General features: G+C 37.4%; 1 protein-coding gene across 5 annotated transcripts in view; it reads left to right on the forward strand.

The window, feature by feature from the left end:
• The window catches only part of FAM135A (family with sequence similarity 135 member A), a 102,987-nt gene that overhangs the window by 56,293 nt on the left and 27,494 nt on the right, over positions 1–19,200 (forward strand). For 3 of the 5 annotated variants that reach the window (XM_054722585.1, XM_054722587.1, XM_054722586.1), the window contains 6 exons: positions 83–238; positions 9,759–9,832; positions 11,022–11,176; positions 11,399–13,754; positions 15,537–15,697; positions 18,137–18,234. In XM_054722585.1, the coding sequence (XP_054578560.1) occupies positions 83–238; positions 9,759–9,832; positions 11,022–11,176; positions 11,399–13,754; positions 15,537–15,697; positions 18,137–18,234 (3,000 nt within the window). The remainder of the gene's footprint in view (positions 1–82; positions 239–9,758; positions 9,833–11,021; positions 11,177–11,398; positions 13,755–15,536; positions 15,698–18,136; positions 18,235–19,200) is intronic. The other 2 variants (XM_054722588.1, XM_054722589.1) reach the window with 1 other exon arrangement.

A 19,200-nucleotide genomic window follows, 5' to 3' on the forward strand; every position in this document is an offset into this window, starting at 1 on the left:
TATTCTCAATAATGTATTATTTTTAGATGTGTTATAGTAAGTCTCAGAGAGCAGCTAAGGGTTTTTTTTCTTGTCGTTTCAGAAAATAGAAAACCCTGATGAACTGGCAGAACATATAAATATGAATCTTGCACAACTTTGCTCACTTCTAATGGCTTTATGGGGACAATTTCTGGAAGTTATAACACTACATGAAGAACTAAGGCTATTATTAGCACAAGAGAACCATACTTTGAGGGTAAGTTAAAGAAAAGTGGTATTAGAGCATTTTAATAACTATTAACATTTATCTTCAGAAATTTCTTATGAGTGAAAAGCCTGATTTTTACTTCATATGTTGGTAAATCAGAAAAGAGACATTTATTTTGTTATTGTCTAATTTCTAAAGGTAATAATAGAACAAAACAGTTGAGCACATGACCTAACTTAGTTACAACAACACCTCTTAGTAAGAACAATCACCTAGATGTAAATAAAATAGAAAAATGTATGATACAAATTGACCTAGGAACCCAAGAACAGGAATTCATAGTGTCCTTTGAGACATAGGACATGCAGACAGAAAGAAAAGTCTTGAACTCATTTTTTCCTAGGAAAAGAGTCTTGTAAATTAAGACAAATATATTCAACAGGGTTTTTATTTATTTATTTTTGTTAAAATTTTTAAATGATATAACTTTAATTGAGGGAAATCATTGTGTAAAACTAATACAGTTTTCTTTCTTTCTTTTTTTTTGGGGGGGGGGGCGAGTTTCGAGTTTAATCCCCAATAAGGGTTGCAGGAGGCAGCCAATTCATGATTCTCTCTCGTCATTGATATTTCTATCTCCCTCCTTCTCCCTTCTTCAATTAAAAAATATTTTTTTAAAAAGACACCAATTTCTTTTTAAAAATTGTAAACTATAAAACTAAAAATATAATAACTGAAATAAGAATTTACTGGATGGGCTCAATAGCAGAGTAGAAATGACAGAGGATAGAATCAGAAAGTTGAATTCTGACCAATAGATTTTACTTAATCTGGACAGCAGAGAGAAAAAAGACTGAGGGAGGAAAAAAAAGAAAAAACAGAGCCTCATGGACTTGTGAGACAAATACTACTGTATCCTCAGAGGAAGAATGAGGAGCTGAAAAAATATCCAAAGAAGTAATGACTGAAAACATTCCAAATTTGGCAAAAGACATACAGGGTGGGATAAAAGTAGGTTTACAGTTATTCATATGGAAAATAATACAATTAACCCTATATAATAAAAGCCTAATACGCTAAGTGTCCAGTCATCTGGTCTGCCATTCAGCCAATCAAAGCGTAATATGCTAATGATATGCTAAGGCCACTCAACTGCTCACTATGACATGCACTGACCACCAGGGAGTAAACAGTCGACCGGTCGACCAGTCACTATGATGTGCACTGACTACCAGGAGGCAGACGCTCCGACTGGTAGGTTAGCTTGCTGCTGGGGTTCAGCCGATCGAGACTTGAGCAAGATGGGCCGGACATGCTCTGAAGCCCTCCCACAGTCCCTCCCTGCCTGGCCAACCTCCCGTGTTCCTCCCTGGCCCCGATCGTGCACCGGTGGGGTCCCTTGGCCTGCTCTGTGCCTTCTTGCAATCCGGGACCCCTTGAGGGATGTCAGAGAGCTGGTTTCAGCCCGATCCCACAGGCCAGGCCAAGGGAACCCACTGGTGCATGAATTCGTGCACCAGGCCTCTAGTAAATAATAGTGCAAGATAAGCTTTGTTTTCCATATTCATAACTGTAAACCTATTTTTGCCCAATCCTGTATGCATATACACATGTACATGACCATTGAGTGATGAATGGTGGCAGCACAAATAAATGAAGAGAGGATAAATAACCCAATATATAGTTGGGGACACTGTTTTGAAATAATGAAGTTTGATCTCTCTCTCACACCATCACACTACAATTAAAAATTAATTCTGGCCAGATTAAAATGGTTAACAAAAATACACAATAAAACTATAAAAGTGAAAAATTCCAGCCCTAGCCGGTTTGGCTCAGCAAATAGAGCATCGGCCTACGGACTGAAGGGTCCCAGGTTCGATTCCAGTCAAGGATACCTGCCCGGGTTTGGGGGTCAATCCCCAGTAGGGGGCATACAAGAGACAGCCAATCAATGATTTTCTCTTATCATTGATGTTTCTCTCTCTCTCTCTTTCTCTCTCTCCCCTTTCCTTCCTCTCTGAAATCAATAAAAAAATATTTTTTTAAAAAAACCCAGGCAAATGTTTAGTATAATCTTGGGATGAAGAGCTTTTAAAACTTGAAATCAGTTTAAAAAAACACAATCAAATTTTGTTTCATTCTCCATCTAACAATAGCAAGAATACAGTATTTCTTGGGATTGTATTTTAACTCTGTGAATCCTTTTAGTATTTGTCCTCAGATAACTCATTGAAAATTATTATCACCTATTATCATGTAAGTAGGGTCTTCATAGTTAAGTCTTCAAGTAAAATCTAGTGGCACTTTATATTTGTTCTTATAGGGCATCAACTCTTGCAAATATCTGTTGAAAAAAAATCTATTGAAATTATGTAGGCAGGAAAACATTTAATTCATGATTTGTACTTTTAAATTATTGCTTTATATATAGTATTATACTATCTCTAGTAGTTATCTACTATTTGGGCTGCACATTATAGAACACTTAACCAATAGTGACTCAAATAAGGATTTTTTTTTCACACAAAAATTTTGGAGATAAGGAGTATTGTCATTAAAGTCTAGGCCAATACTCTTTCTGCATAATTCAAAGTTAAAAAATACTTGCCTGGCCCTGGCTGGTGTGGCTCAGTTGGAGCATCCTGTCATACACCAAAAGACCATGGGTTCAATTCCCAATCAGGGCACATAACCAAGGTTGCAGGTTCGATCTCTGGTCAGGGTGCATACAGGACACAACAATCGATGTTTCTATCTCTTTTGGTGTTTCCCTCTCTTTTCCTCTTTTTCTGAAATCAATTTAAAATTAAAAATAGTTGCCTGGACTCTAGACATCAACTTTCAAGAGAGAAAAGGGTAGAAGGAAGGTATCAGCCATATCCATCTCTCTGTCTTAGTCTGCTCAGGCTGCTATAACAAAAATACCATAGACTTAATAGCTTTAACAACAAATATTTATTTCTCACCATTCTGGAGGCTGGGAAGTTCCCAGTACTGGCAGATTTCATGTCTGACGAGAGCCGACTTCCTGGTTCATAGATTTTTGTCTTCTCACTATGTCCTCACATGACTCCAGTTTTCTTGAAATCATTAATTTATTAAATGTTTGGGGAAAATCCACATAGCAAGGGGAAGAAAATATTTTTTAAATCTAAATTTACTTAATGTATTTATGTTATAGTAGATTCTCATGTCTGATATCAGTATATATTTGATATTTAAAAATTCATAGTCCTCAGAGGCTTACCACAAAAACTTTGCATTCAAGAGATCTAAAGTTTATAAACTCCAATGCAAGCTTCTTGAATTATTATTGGGACCATTTTGAAAACCAGGCATAAAATCTAATATCTGCTTCTTCTGTTTAACAAATTAACTGGTGAAATAAATTAAAGGGAATAAGTTTTGGTGTCTTTAATCAGTATTGGAACATATACTTATGTAAGTTGAGATTTAATTCCCACTTGAAAAATTATCTTGCTGCTAAAATCCTCAACAAAATATTTGCAAACAGGATTAAAAAGATCATGCACTATGATCAAGTGGGATTTATTCTAGGGATGCAAGGTTAGTACAATATTTGTAAATCAGTAAACATGATGTATCATATAAACAAAATGAAAGATAAAAATCACATGATCATATCAATAGATGCAGAAAAGGCATTTGATAAAATCCAGGACCCATTTATGATAAAAACTCTCAGCAAAGTTGTAATAGATGGAACATATGTCAACATAATAAAGGCCTTATCTGATAAACCCACAGACAATGGACAAAATCTAAAAGCGTTTCCCTTAAGATCAAGAATAAGACAGGGATGACCACATTAACCACTCTTATTCAACATAATGCTAGAAGTTTTATCCAGACAAGCAATGAGACAAGAAGAAGAAATAAAAGGCATCCAGATTGGAAAGGTGGAAGTAAAACTCATTATTTGCGGATGACATGATGTATATAGAAAACCCTAAACACTTGACGAAAAAGCTACTAGAACTGATAAATGAACTCAATAAATTAGCAGGATACAAAATTAATATTCAGAAATTGATGGCCTTTTTGTAGACCAATAATGAACTATCAGAAAGAAAAACTAAGAAAACAGTCTCATTTACAATTGAAAAAAAAAAAAAAGTAATGTACCAATGAATAAATTATACTTGGAAAATTATAGGATACTAAAAAAAGAAATTTAGGAAGATACAAATAAGTGGAAGCATATACCGTGTTCCATGATAGGAAGAATTAACATAATTAAAATGTCCATACTATTTAAGGCAATCTATAGATTCAACACCATTCCTATTAAAATAACAATGGCATATCTCACAGAACTAGAACAAATGTTTTAAAAATTTATATGGAATCACAAAAGACCTCAAATAGCCCCAGCAATCTTGAGAAAGAAGAACAAAGTTGGAGGTGTCACACTACCTGATATCAAACTATACTACAAGGCCATAATAATAAAAACAACATGGTGCTGGCATAAAAACAGGCATAGATCAATGGAACAAAATAGCCCAGAAATAAATCCATGCCTTTGTAGTCAATTAATATCGACAAGGAAGACAGGAATATACAGTGGGGTAAGGACAGTCTATTCAATAAATGGTGTTGGGAAAAATTGGACAGCTACATGCAAAAGAAAAAATGAAACTAGAACACATTTTTATACCATACACAAGAAAAAACTTAAAATGGATTAAAGACTTAAAATGTAAGTCGTGAAATCATAAAAATCCTAAAAGAAAACATAGGCAGTAAAATCTCAGACATTTCACATAGCAATGTTTTTTCCAATATATCTCCTTAGGCAAGGAAAACACCAAAAAATAAACAAATGGGACTATATCAAACTGAAAAGCTTTTGCAGAGCAAAGGAAACCATTAACAAAATGAAAAGATAATCCACTGGATGGAGAACATATTCACCAATGATAAATCTGATAAGGGGTTAATTTCTAAAATTTATAAAGAATTCTACAACTCAACAGCAAGAAAATAACCCAATTTAAAAATGGCAAAGGACCTGAATAGACATTTCTTCAAAGAGGACATACAGATTGCCAATAGATATATGAAAAGATACTCAATGGCACTAATCACCAGAGAAATGCAAATTGAATCCACAATGAGATGTCACCTCATACTTGTCAGAATGGCTATCATTAATAAGTATATAGACAGCAAGTGTTGGCGAAGATGTAGAGAAAAGGGAATCCTTGTGCACTGTTGGTGGGAATGCAGATTGATGCAGCCACTGTGGAAAGCAGTTATGGAGTTACCTCAGAAAATTAAAAATGGAACTGCCTTATAGCCTAGCAGTTCTGTTATCTATGTGGAGAGGTCCTTGTCCCTATCTGTTGCTAATGGGAGTGGGCTCCTTGGGTTACCCCAAGAAAAAGAATTTCCTGAGATACACATGGGAGGATGAAATATTATAGAAGCTTTATTTCTGTGGAATTACACCCCTGAGTTTCTAAGGTCCCATTTCCTTCATCCCACCAAGGAAGGAGTATAGTTGTAGCTTCAAAGGGACTAGAATCAAAGCCAGTGTCTAGAGGTTTCAAATGCTCCATGTTAGGGCATAGTCCAATCCAGAATCAGGCTAACATAATTCCCAGTTGTAGTCCATTAGTCCATTGTATGTGGGGTCTGCAATGGTGGAACCATGGTGAACAAGAGAACCAAGAGAGAATTCCTTTGTCTAGGTTATGTATTCCCAAATATTCATGGGCTTGTATTGGCTCCACCACTCTGGTCAATGATCTCTGTCCCCAGGTTTGACTGACAGGGAAGTACCTTCCCTATGTCACCCCAACTTCACTGGGCATGCATCTATCTCTCCTTTGTTGGACTCCTTCCCCCAGTGACCTGCACAGAATGGGCTGGTGGTTCTCTCAGGAGTGTGAAATTACAGCTTTCGGTGAAGCTGCCCAAATGATATGCCTATAATGTCTGGCCTGCTCTTTGCTCCTTTCCTATCTATATATATAAAACCCTAATATGCAAATAGACCTAACCACAGAACATACGAACAACCGGTCACTATGACATGCACTGACCACCAGGGGGCACGCGCGGAACATGGTGGGCGGTGGGATGGTGGAGCAGGTGAGCGGGGGTGCCAAACCAAGGCGGGGCACCAGTCAGTCTCATTGGGGCAAGCCTCTGGTGGTTACTGAAAATTCTTTGCTCCTACATGCCACGGTCCCACCCGGTGCTCACACCTACTGCTGGTGCCGGCCTCACTCGCATCCGCTGCCAGCACGAGCCACCATTTGCACCCGCTGACGGCGCTGGAGCTGCCGCTCACACCCACTGCCAGCGCCCAGCACTGGTCCTGATCACTTGGCGCCGTCAGTGGGTGCAAGGGTGGCTGCCGGACCCCACCGCCCCTGAGGGCTTCTCCACACCCCCCTGCTCCTGAGGGGCAATCAGGGCAGCAGCAAGTGTGAGTGGGGCTGTCGCCATCAGTGCGTGGGAGCGGCAGCGGCAGGAGCAGGGCTGCCAGCAGACGGGACGGGGCTGAGGGTGAGGCCGTGGTGGGAGGGGCCAGGCTGGGGCACGGAGGATAGGCCAAGACCCACCCCTGTGCCTATTGCAGCCTCACAGCCCACAGTTCCTTTCAAGGTGCATGAATTCGTGCACTGGGCCCCTAGTAAAATATATTACTGATATCCTAAGTTTGAATTTATAATTTTAACATTGTTTCTATGTATGTCTTTTGTCCCATCAAGTGGCAGTCATACCTTAGTTATGCCTACACAATACAGTTAATAGGCTTTTTCATTACACATTGCCACAGCATGAAAATATTAACAGGAGAAAATTTAGAAAGAAAATTTTGTATGGTTGCATAAAGGAGAGAAAAGACTTTCTGGTAATGGAGTCTTATATAGAAAGGACGAAGTAAACGATTTGGAGCACAAGATTTAGAATTTCTCAAATTTTTACTTGAATCCCATTTTATCACTTGCTGGGTACATTATCTTAGCCAGGTACTTAATCTCTTTGTGCCCATTTCCTCACTCATTGGGTTTCTATATGATTTAAATGAAAGAATGGAGCCATGGCTGGGTTTCTCAATGGTTAGAGCACCAACCTGTGCACCAGAGTGTCATGGGTTCAATTCCAGTTGCAGGTTCCATCCCCGGCACCTAGTCTCTTTCTGTGTGTGTGTGTGTGTTTCTCTCTCTACCTCCTTCCCTCCCTTCTACTCTCTAAAAATTAGTGGAAAAAATATCTTTGGGTGAGGATTATCCAAAAAAAAGGAAGGAAGAAAGAAAGACAATAATGTGCCTTTTTAGCCCAGAGCCTGGTAGGTAGAATGCTATCAAGAAATGATAGTTATTTTAGGAATCAGAGAAGGTAGAGAAGGAAAAGCCAGTTTTGCAGGCCCAGCTGCATCTACAGGAATCCAGATGACTTCAGGCTGCATTTCTTCATATTTTATATATAGCTCTCAGGGGAAACATCTCTAATAGATAGACAAGCAGACAGATATTTCTCCTCATCTTTAGTGTTAGGATAAAGAGGCAATTGGCCATTTGAAAGTAAAGGCACAAGTTGCGTCCTCATAGATTCCTCATACCTTCCTCTCCCCACCTCTCTCACTGTCTTGTTCCTCTGAAGACCCAATCTCATCAGATTAGGAAAACAAGTTTAATAAGTCAGAAATTCAGCTGGCCATATCTTGATAACAAGTAAAATATATCACCAATTCAATATATGTTTAACACCAAAGAACCCTAAATTACTATGTTTCCCTTTAGAAAAGAAACTTAGATGTAATAATTTCAAGATATAAAATCATTTCTCCTTCATGTACCTGCCAAGCAAAACATTTTTCCATTTCCTTACTGTTGCTTTATATTGCTCCAATAGCTGACAGAGCCTTTTCTTGCATAATTAAAAATGTAAGGATCAAAATACAAATATAATGGAAGATTCAACCAATATTTACCCAAGTACTTGCTTCTGTAACATACCAAGGTATATATTTTGGGGGATAACAACAATCATCCTATATAATAAAAGCCTAATATGCTCAGTGTTCAGTTGTCTGGTGACCGGTCAACTGTTCAACCAATCAAAGCGTAATGTGCTAATGATATGCTAAGGCCACTCAGCCACTCGCTATGACGTGCACTGAAGACCAGGGGGCAGACAGTCGACCAGTCGCTATGATGTGCACTGACCACCAGGGGACAGATGCTCCAACCTGTAGGTTAGCTTGCTACTGGGGTCTGGCCCATTGGGACTGAGCAAGATGGGCCGGACACGCCCTGGAGCCCTCCTGTGGTCCCTCCCCAGCCCTGATTGTGCACCGATGGGGTCCCTCGGCCTGGCCTGTGCCCTCTCGAAATCCAGGACCCTTTGGGGGATGTCAGAGAGCCTGTTTTGGCCCAATCCCACAGGCCACTTCCTTCGGGAGGGTGCCAGATGCAGGGCTCATGGCTGGCGAGCGCTGCTGCAGCGGCCTGAGTCTCTCCCAATTGGGACTGATTGAGCATGAGCCCACAGCAGGCGCAGTGGGGCCGGGATGAGCGGGAGCGGCAGGGAAGAGCTGCAGGCAGCATTGGACTGCGGGTTTCAGCCCGATCCTCGCAGGCCACCCTGAGAGACCCCACCCGTGCACGAATTCGTGCACTGGGCCTCTAGTCAAAATATAGTTCCTACTCTAAGGAACATTACACATTAGAGAGGAGATAATGCACATATGCAATTATTTTTTTAAATATATTTTTATTGATTTCAGAGAGGAAGAGAGGGGGAGAGAGATAGAAACATCAATGATGAATCATTGATCTGCTGCCTCCTGCACACCCCCTACTGGGGATCGAGCCCGCAACCCGGGCATGTGCCCTTGACCAGAATCGAAACTGGACCCTTCAATCCACAGGCTGACGCTCTGTCCACTGAGCCAAACCAGCTAGAGCTCCACATATGCAATTATTTTAAGGAAAAATGTGGTGATTACTTATAATGACAATTATAATAGTTTATATTTACATACACTTTCCAGATTAAAAACTGCTATCATATAGTTTGTTTTTAATCTTATTTATTTTTTCAAAATAATCTTTTACAGAAAACAAGTATTAAACAGAATTTGAAAACGAGTCTTCCAAGGCTCAGGTGAAATGCCCAAAGTCACACTTCCAGTAAGTCAGTGATCAGTTCAGCTGGCACATACTTGGATGCCTGACATGTGGCATAATGAAAATTCTATGTGATTCTATCATTTTTCCCATGTGCTGGGCACTACTTGTGGGACAATAATGGCAATTAAAATAGCTTATAAGACAAACAGACAAACAGATGTAGTAGCAAATAAAACAAATCTATAATGCAAACCTAAATTTCTCATTCTACATTCTATTATTTCTTTTGTTTCACACAGTATCAAAATACAGTGTTTTGGCAACACTGAGGAGGGAGATTGATTCTCACAGGGGTGGTTATGGGAGACCTAAAGAAGGCGTTTCTTTCCCTACCATCCCATGCCTGATTGATTTGTGCAATGTTATTCATATTTCCTTTTGGAATTTTTCAGGTACGCAGATTTTCTGAGGCATTCTTTTGCTTTGAACATCCAAGAGAAGCTGTCATTGCATACCAGGAACTTCAGTGAGTAGCATAAATCCAAAATGATTTATTTCCTTTTACATTAGATAACTATTTTAGAATTTAGTGACAAAATATACAATATTTAAAATGAAGAAAGAGAAGTATTTGGTGTTCAGATAGATCCTGTTTAACCAAATTGGGTTTAATTTTATGAAGTACCTATATAAAGAAGTATGTTACACTTTATCTCTGCCCCCCCCCCCCCCCCGAATCAGATCTACTATAACCTTGGTAGTCCCATACAGCTCTGGCTCCAGCCTTGTATTTGGCCATCCTGTTGCATCTTTATTTCCACAGGTCAGAATCTCTGACATTCATTATTACATATTACAGATTTTCATAAGTAGTCTGACTGGCACTACGTTCTGTTGTGTCTGTTACGGAGTATATTTCAATTGCCTTTATTTGGCTTTAAAGAATATTTTGAGGAAATTGCACTGAAAGAAGTGGGACATAAAAGAGCAGATATAATATTCTATTTATATGAAGTTCTGGAACATGGAAAACTAAGGTGAAAAAGTCAGAACAGTGGTTGTCTTGTTGACTTGAGCTGGGATTATGACTGGAAAAACATGAGGATACTCTCTGGGTAGATGAAAATAATCTGTGTTATGTATACATTTGTCAGATAGCTAAGATTTGTATATTTCAATAGATGTGAATTTACCTAAAAAATAACTATTAATAGTAATAGAGTGTGGGGAAAGGTAGTGAGTATGGGTATAGATAAAATAAGAAGGGCACTATGTTAATTGTTGAGGCTAAGTGATTGGGTTTATTAAGCAATATGAGTTAAGTATAGCAATAGAAATGGAATACATTTTTTTCCTACCATCAAGTCATTAGTAGGCATTTGAGTTTTCTCCTTTATTCTATTCTCAGCAATTAGAAAGTTCAGACATCAAGCATAGATAAGTCACTGAAATAACATTATAAAGTACAAAAGACTATAATGGAAATTAAATAAGTTTTTAATAAACCATAATTTTATAAGCTAATAATTTATTGTCAACAAACTAATTTTCATCTTACCAGTTTTTTTCTAAACAAGGAGCTCTTTCATAATGAGGTTACATTTTGAGAAGGAGCATAGGAATAGTGAGGGGAAGGGGAATGGGTATAGAGTCTGTAAAGTGGAATTAGGTGTAATTTTTTAAAATTACAGTCTGACTTAAGAAATATTTTTCAGTGCTCAGAGTCATCTACAGATGTGCACCGCTATCAAAAATACTTCCTTCTGCAGTTCTCTTCCACCCCTACCTATTGAATGTAGTGAATTAGATGGAGATCTCAATTCATTACCTATAATCTTTGAAGATAGGTATTTAGATTCAGTTATTGAAGGTAAGTATAATCTAACTAAAATATATAAGCTGTTGTGTCCGTTTTCAGTATATTCTTCCTAATATACATAAAACCATTCCCTAATGTGGGTCCATTTCTTTTCCCTTCCAGTTTTACTTATTTTTGAGGATATTAGGAAGTTATAGTCAGAAAAAATAGTCTTAATCATATGAGTTCTCAGACCTTGTTTTAAATCTGAATCTTTTTTTCTTTGGATAAAAGACTTAGATGCACCCTGGATGGGAATTCAGAATCTTCAGAGATCAGAGTCCACTAGAATGGATAAATATGAGACTGAAGAAAGATCTATAGCTGGACTTTCTAGCCCAGAGGTGAAAGTCAGATCTGCTGGTGCCTCCAATTTTTGCTATACAGAAGGTGAAAAGCAGCTACCAAAATCTCTGAAAGGAAAGAATGAAGAATCAAATAAATCCAAGGTTAAGGTCACTAAACTCATGAAAACAATGAAACCTGAAAATACCAAAAAATTAATAAAACAGAACTCTAAGGATTCTGTGGTTTTGGTAGGCTACAAATGTTTGAAAAGTACAGCATCAAGTGATCTCTTTACATGCTTTGAAGGCAACCCTTCACATAGTCAGAAGGAAGGTCTGGATCCCACAGTATGTGGATATAATTTTGACCTAAAGACCTACATCAGACAGACAAGTCAAAAGGAAGCTAGCTATTTGCCAACAAATAGAACTGAAAAAAAGTCTTCAGATACTGAAAATATGCAACCAGACCTGTTTGATCCTTTGAACTCTGGCAGCCTAAATCTTTGTGCAAATTTGTCCATTTCAGGTAAACTTGATATCTCCCAGGACGATAGTGAAATTACACAAGTGGAACTCAATGTGGCAACAAGAAGTTTATCAGACGATTGCCATGATCATCAAGCAATTCCATCTTCAGGAGTTAGAACAATTGAAGTAAATCCCAATAATAAAGATCCTTTCAGTGCAGAGAAAAAAACTGTTAAAATAGGTCCCTGTACAGAGCTTCAACAAGATGAAATACTTGTGGATAATTTACAGCGACCCAACTTTGAGTCTTTAGAATCTAATGGTAAATCTAAATCTATAGACATAACACTTGAAAAGGAATCTTTGCAGGAAGTTAAGTGCTGTTCTGTTGGAGAATCATTAGCTAAGTTAAGAAGTAATCAGCCTGCTTCTTCTACAAAAGAATATCATGTTGTAGTAAGTGGAGATACAATTAAGTTACCAGATATTAATGCCACATATGCCTCATCTAGATTTTCAGATTCAGGTGTTGAAAGTGAACCAAGTTCTTTTGCAACACATCCTAACCCTGATGTAGTGTTCGAAATTGTGCAAGGGCAAGGTCCTTACAATAATGAAAGATTATTTCCTCAGCTTTTGATGAAACCTGATTATAATATAAAATTTTCATTAGGAAGTCATTGTACTGAGAGTACAAGTGCTTTAAGTGAAATACAGTCATCTTTGACATCCATAAACTCTCTACCTTCTGATGATGAACTGTCACCTGATGAAAATTCTAAGAAATCTGTTGTGCCCGAATGCCATTTAAGTGATAGCAAAACTGTTTTAAACCTGGAAACAATTGATTTGCCAAAATGTGATGCTAGTAAAAACTCAAGTATTGTTTTACAACAGCAGAGTGTCATATTTTCAGGGCATTTGGACAATGAAACTATAGCAATAAATTTCTTAAATTCAAGCACTAAAGACCCTTTACAAGTTGTTTTTTCAGATGAAGATACTTCCAGTGTTGTAAAAAGTAGTTGCAACTCCAAACATAATTTGGACACTAGGTGTAAAGACTCCCAGAGTCCTGATAAATCTAATAACCCTGCAGAAACAGCAGTTACATTAAATTCAAAACCGGTTTGTTTAGGCTCCCCTTGTGTTGTTTCAGGTTCCATTTCTACTCCTATAGAAGTTAGTGAAGATAGAACTGTGAAAAGAAAAAATAGTGATGTATTAGATCTCAAACAAATAAATTCAGAAGCTCCTACAGTTATAAGTGAAACTCATCTGGGTACAAGTGACCCATTTTCAGCTAGTCCTGATATGGTAAAGCAAGGGCTAGTGGAAAATTATTTTGGCTGTCAAAGCAGTACAGATATTTCTGACACATGTGCTATTAGCTACAACAATTCAGTTAGCCCTCAGAAGGAAACTCCTGAAAAAGGAATTAGTAATCTTCAGCAGGAACAGGGTAAAAAGGATGAGGAGGAAGAGCAGGATCAACAGATGGTTCAAAATGGGTATTATGAAGAAACAGATTATTCAGCTTTGGATGGAACTGTAAATGCTCACTATACAAAGAGCGATGCACTAGAAGAAGAAAGACTTATAAAATCTGAAAACATAAACAGTGAATTTCTGAGGGATGGTATAAATATGCCTGCTGTCTGTACTTCTGGTTGTTTGTCCTTCCCGTCTGCACCGAGAGAGTCTCCTTGTAGTGTTAAGCATCCTTCTAAAAGTAAATTTGATGCCATTACAAAGCAGCCAAGCAGCGCTTCTTTCAACTTCACTTCATCAGTTTCCTGGTTTGAAAATTCACCAAAACCTCAAATACAAGCGTAAGTAATGGAGCACAATAACATGTCCTAATAAATAGAGCGAGTGAAACATATATCTTTATGTTTTATATTACTATTATAAATATATGTATTTCTCTGGTAATATTTCATATTCTCTGGTTTCTGTAATACAAAACAAAAGTGTTGCTTTGATTAGCTATCTAAAATGGAGTAATGAACTCATACAACTTGACAGACCTATAATTCCCCATATGATTGTCCTGTTTTATAGGCTAGACATTCCTGATATAAATTTTTCATTGGTTTTTTTTGTTAGAAGTATGGAATAATTGCAGTTAAAACTCTTTTTTCATTGCTACCTTATTTTGCCCCATTAACTCCCAGACAAAAGTTGGTTTTATATGTGCATCTAGCAAATAAGGACAATATTAGTTAATGAATAAGAGGTTAGTAGAGACTTCCTAAACCTATCAGACCCAGATTGCCTCAGCTAAGTTAGGGTTTCCAGAATTGAGATTTCATGGACCAGTAAAAAAATCCAGAAAAATTTGAGGATGATATAGGTTTACTAGCCTGGCACTGGCTTTCAAAATATTCTACTGCCTTTCTCCAGATGGAGATATAATCCCTCAAGTGAAAGGTCTGGGCATGCCTATCGTAGATTTTTTTTTTAATTCCCAAATTAATATGATTATACACATAATTAAAATCCATAATTCCTAAAGCTAGTGAAACCAGATAGGTGATAACAGCCTATTAGAGAATTATAGTATGCTAGAAAACTGAAGGTTATTATCACCATCTGGGTACCTCAGCTGTTCCTGAGTAATTAATGAAAAACATGGTCTATAGGTCTTCACCTAGTGTATCCTACTCTGTTCAGCTTCTTTGAGTTTATTTTTATCAGTCTAAATGATATAATGTTAAAATAATTTTTGATGTTTGAAGCATCCAAGTTGAGTAGTCACTCATTCCAAATGAGTATATGTCGCCAATTATATTTAGTCACATCCCCCTCTTGGTTCTGCTCCTTCTGATTGATATGTTAATCTACTTAATACTATAACTACCATTCTTACTGTTACACTTTATACAACAGCTCCTTCCCTTCCATTTATGTAAGATTAAAGAAACCCTAGCCAGTTTGGCTCAGTGGATAACTCTTCTGCCCAGGACGGAAGGCTTGTGGGTTTGATTCTGGCGAGGGCACATACCTTGGGTTGCAGGCTCCATCCCAGGCTTGATCCCTGGCCCTAGTCAGGGTACCTCAGTTGCAGACTTGATCCCATGCTCAATCCCTGGCCCCAGTCAGGGTGCGGTCGGGGTGTGTGCTGGAGGCAACCAGTCCATGTTTCTCTCTCTGTCTCTCCCCCTCCCTTCCATTCTCTCTAAAAATCAATGGGAAAATATCCTCAGGTGAGGAGTAACAAAAAATTAAAAGTAAAAAAAGGAGTAAAGAGGACAAGATTTGATTACAGGAAGAGCATCAGATTGTCATCTTTCCAATACTTCTTCCAGCTTTTCTATGCATAAAATATAAAATTTTGTAGAAAGCATTAACTCCACTCCTCCTATTTTCTTTGTTAATTTCAAGTTTAAAAGACTATCTTAAATTTAATTTCAGATTTAAAATAGTAGTTGTATTTGAATAGAATATATACTAAAAATAGTAAAGAAAATTACTCTCTGATTTCTAAATCATTTAGGTGATCCCACATATTTGATTATTTTAAAATCAATTTCTGGGCTTCCTCTTCTCTGCAATTCCATAAATTCAACAGATTATCTTTTTGGTTCTAAAACTGAATATATTTGCTTCAGCTTCCTTCAGGCAAAAGAAGAATTGAAGCAACTTAAACTCCCTGGGTTTATGTACAGTGATGCTCCTCTGCTGGCATCCTCAGTCCCTTACTTTAGCATGGAAGAAGAGGATGGTTCTGAAGATGGAGTACATCTCATTGTCTGCGTGCATGGTTTAGATGGTATGAAGCGTCTACTGATGTAACCCATAGCAACTCAATTATGTTTTATTTCCCTAATAGATCTCATTCTATTCTATTTACTCTTTGAACTGCAAAAAGGATTTTTAAATTGCTTAAATTAATTGAATTTTAAATATATTCTAAAATAAGAATATGTTTAATTGTGCTAAGTATAATATTAGATTTCCTTTTAAGTAAATTTTACATGGAACTAACATCCATGTGCCAACATTTTATTTATTTTAACTTGATTTTTCTCTGTACAGCATCACTGTACAGAGATACTGTTTGTGTTAGTTGGGGTTTTTTTTAATTTTTTTTTCAGTTGTTACCTCATAGCAATCATTTTGTCTCCCTTTGATCATCTTCCTAGGTCCCTTTTAGCTTGATGCTTTAAACCTCATGGGTACCTCAGGACTAGAAAAGTCAACACCTTAAAATTAAAGATTCAGCCCAGCCACATGGCTCAGTGGTTGAGCGTTAACCTATGAACCAGGAGGGTCATGTATCGATTCCTGGTCCAGGCTTATGCCTGGGTTGCAGGCTTCATCCCCAGTGTGGGGCGTCAGGAGGCAGCCAATCGATGGTTCTCTCTCATCATTGATGTTTCTGTGTTTCTCGCCCTCTTTCTTCCTCTCTGAAATCAATAAAAATATATTGTTTAAAAAATTAAAGATTCACTAATTAATTAGGGATTAATTTAAATTCTAAATACCTAGCTTTAATGCCATGGTTTTATGATGGCTATTTTGATTATTCAACAGACTTTTTTTCTTTATTAGAAATTATATTAAAAGATGCCAAATATCTCTAGACTAGTAGGGTATTGCTATAATGTTATTTCATAAGAACAAATTGACAAAAGATTTTATGGATTATAAAAATACTGAAGAGGATTGAGATAGTAAATTCTTTAAAAAAAGAACTCGTTCTCCAGAAATAAAATACCTCCAGTACTAACCTCTTCCACCCCAATAATAAAATTTTCACGAATTAGCTCCCAAGGCTAATTCCAGTAGAATCTTTGGTATTCAAGAAAATATTTTCCCTGTGTTATATAAATTGTTGCAGAATAATAGAAAAAGAAAAAAAAAAGATGGAACATAGTTTATTTTGTTTCTTAACATTAATCTAAACTTGTTATCAAGTCTAAAAAAGGTATCACACCCCATACCCAAAAAAGCTGGATCAATATGACATTAATATGCTTAATAAAACCATAGCAGTATTGCAGAAAAATAATTTTTAATTTATTTTTTAATATATTTTTATTGATTTCAGAGAGAAAGGGAGAGGGAGAGAGAGATAGAAACATCAATGATGAGACAGAATCATTGATCAGCTGCCTCCTGTGCGCCTCCTACTGGGGATCAAGCCCGCAACCCAGGCATGTACCCTTGACTGGAATTGAACCCGGGACCCTTCAGTCCACAGGTCAACGCTCTATTCACTGAGCCAAACCAGCTAGGGCAATTAATTTTTTGAATGTCAAAAAAACCCTCTAGCAAATAGGATTTAATTCCCAGAATGCAAAAACAAGTAAATATAAAGAAATTTATTAATATATCAAAAAATCAAGTAAGAAACTCTTGATAAAATTCAGTATTCCCAGTTATTACAACTAAGCACCAAACTTGAAGCCTTAAATAGCACTAGCCTTTATTAATGTGATTAACCTTTTGCACTCGGATGTCGAGTGTGACTCGACACGGTTAGCATTAGAATAAAGGAATCGAGAAAAAAACAAGGAAGTGCAAAGGGTTAAACATATTTCCAGCCAGTGGGAAACATATACTTAGTAATGAAACACTAGAGGTGTTCTTTTTAAAGTTCAGAATAAAACAGTTATCTCTGTCAGTGCATGGAATACCTAAAAGATATATATAGGAAGGGTAAAGATTCAACAATTGATAATGACATGTTCATTCCTAAATAAGCCACTAAACTAATTTTTAAAGATAATAATGATTTTTATATTTATGTATTAATATTTTCTATTTCTAGATATCTTTTAAGTTAGTAATTAAGATAAACCATCCTAGATTATTTATATGGATTTATTTTCATCCGTCTATGCCAGTACCATGAAAGGAAAGTCAACAAATTAAATCTACATCTAAAATAAATTCAAAGTTTGTTAAATGATCATCTAGAGTAGTGATAGTATGGAGTACTTCAGTCACAGCTACTATAACCAGTAGTCAGTCACCCAAGTGAGTGCTCACAGTTAAAGACACAATTAGGTTAGAAAGTGAAAGCATCAATGTGACCAAAACTTAAGAGACAAAACCGTTGAAAGACATTGTCTGGCTAATGGAAGTCAGCTTTGAAATAAAAATTGAGGACTCTGTTTTACAGTGCACTATCTGTTTATAACTGGCACAGTCAGTCATGCCTTTTACTTTATCTCCTTTAGATGGAATTTTTTTTATTTTCTAGGTAACAGTGCAGATCTGCGATTAGTAAAAACTTATATTGAACTTGGACTTGGACTGTCTGGGGGAAGAATTGATTTTCTTATGTCTGAGAGAAATCAGGTACAATATCACAGTATTTTCAGTGGAAGCAAATAATTTTGTACTACTTTCTACCTAAATATTTGCTTACTATAAAATGCCTATAGTAGTAGAAATAGTTTTTCTAATTTCTAAAAAATTTAACATTAACCTTTTGCACTCGGATGTCGAGTGTGACTCAACACGGTTAGCATTAGAATAAAGGAATCGAGAAAAAAGCAAGCGAGTGCAAAGGGTTAATGCATATCCCCAGTAAATAAAATGATTGATAGTTCTATTTGTAAGCTCTTCACATATGCAGAATTTCTAGATTTACATTTCTATGCAAATATTCCATTAATGAAATCATCCTACCTAATAAAAGAGTAATATGCAAATTGACCCTAACTCTGCTACACCAACAAGCCACACCCACCAGCCAATCAGAAGCAAATATGCAAATAAACCCAACCAAGATGGCTACAGCCACAGAGAGCAGGAGGGAGGCTTGGGTTTACCTGGTAACAAAGGAAGCCAAGCTTTCCGCGTGCTGTTGCAGGCTTAAGTCTCCACTCAAGGCTACAAAGTTTCAATTATAGAAGGTAAACAAATCCAAACAGAAATGGCGGCAGCCATGGAGTTGGAAAGAGCGGGAGGCTTGGATTTCCCCCGGCAATGGAGGAAGCAAAGCTTCTGCAGCCCTGGCTGGCCTAGGCCTCTGCTCCAGGCTACAAAGTTTCAGTTATAGAAGAACACAAACCCCAAAAGAAATGGCTGCTGGCCACGGAGCGAGCAGGGGACTTGGCTCCACTCCAGGCTACAAAGTTTCAATTGTAGAAGGTAAATAAATTCCAGATACTAGGGCCTCTGCTTGGGTCGCCAGGGGGCATGGCCAGCCTGCAAACCACCACAGGCCCTTCACCCAGGCTGCCCCACACCCCAAGGGAACCCCCCACCCTGATCCTGGATACCCTTCAGGGCAAACCAGCTGGCCCCCACCCATGCACC

This window comes from Eptesicus fuscus, chromosome 10 (assembly GCF_027574615.1).
Source record: "Eptesicus fuscus isolate TK198812 chromosome 10, DD_ASM_mEF_20220401, whole genome shotgun sequence".
In the NCBI taxonomy this organism is placed as follows: domain Eukaryota; kingdom Metazoa; phylum Chordata; class Mammalia; order Chiroptera; family Vespertilionidae; genus Eptesicus; species Eptesicus fuscus.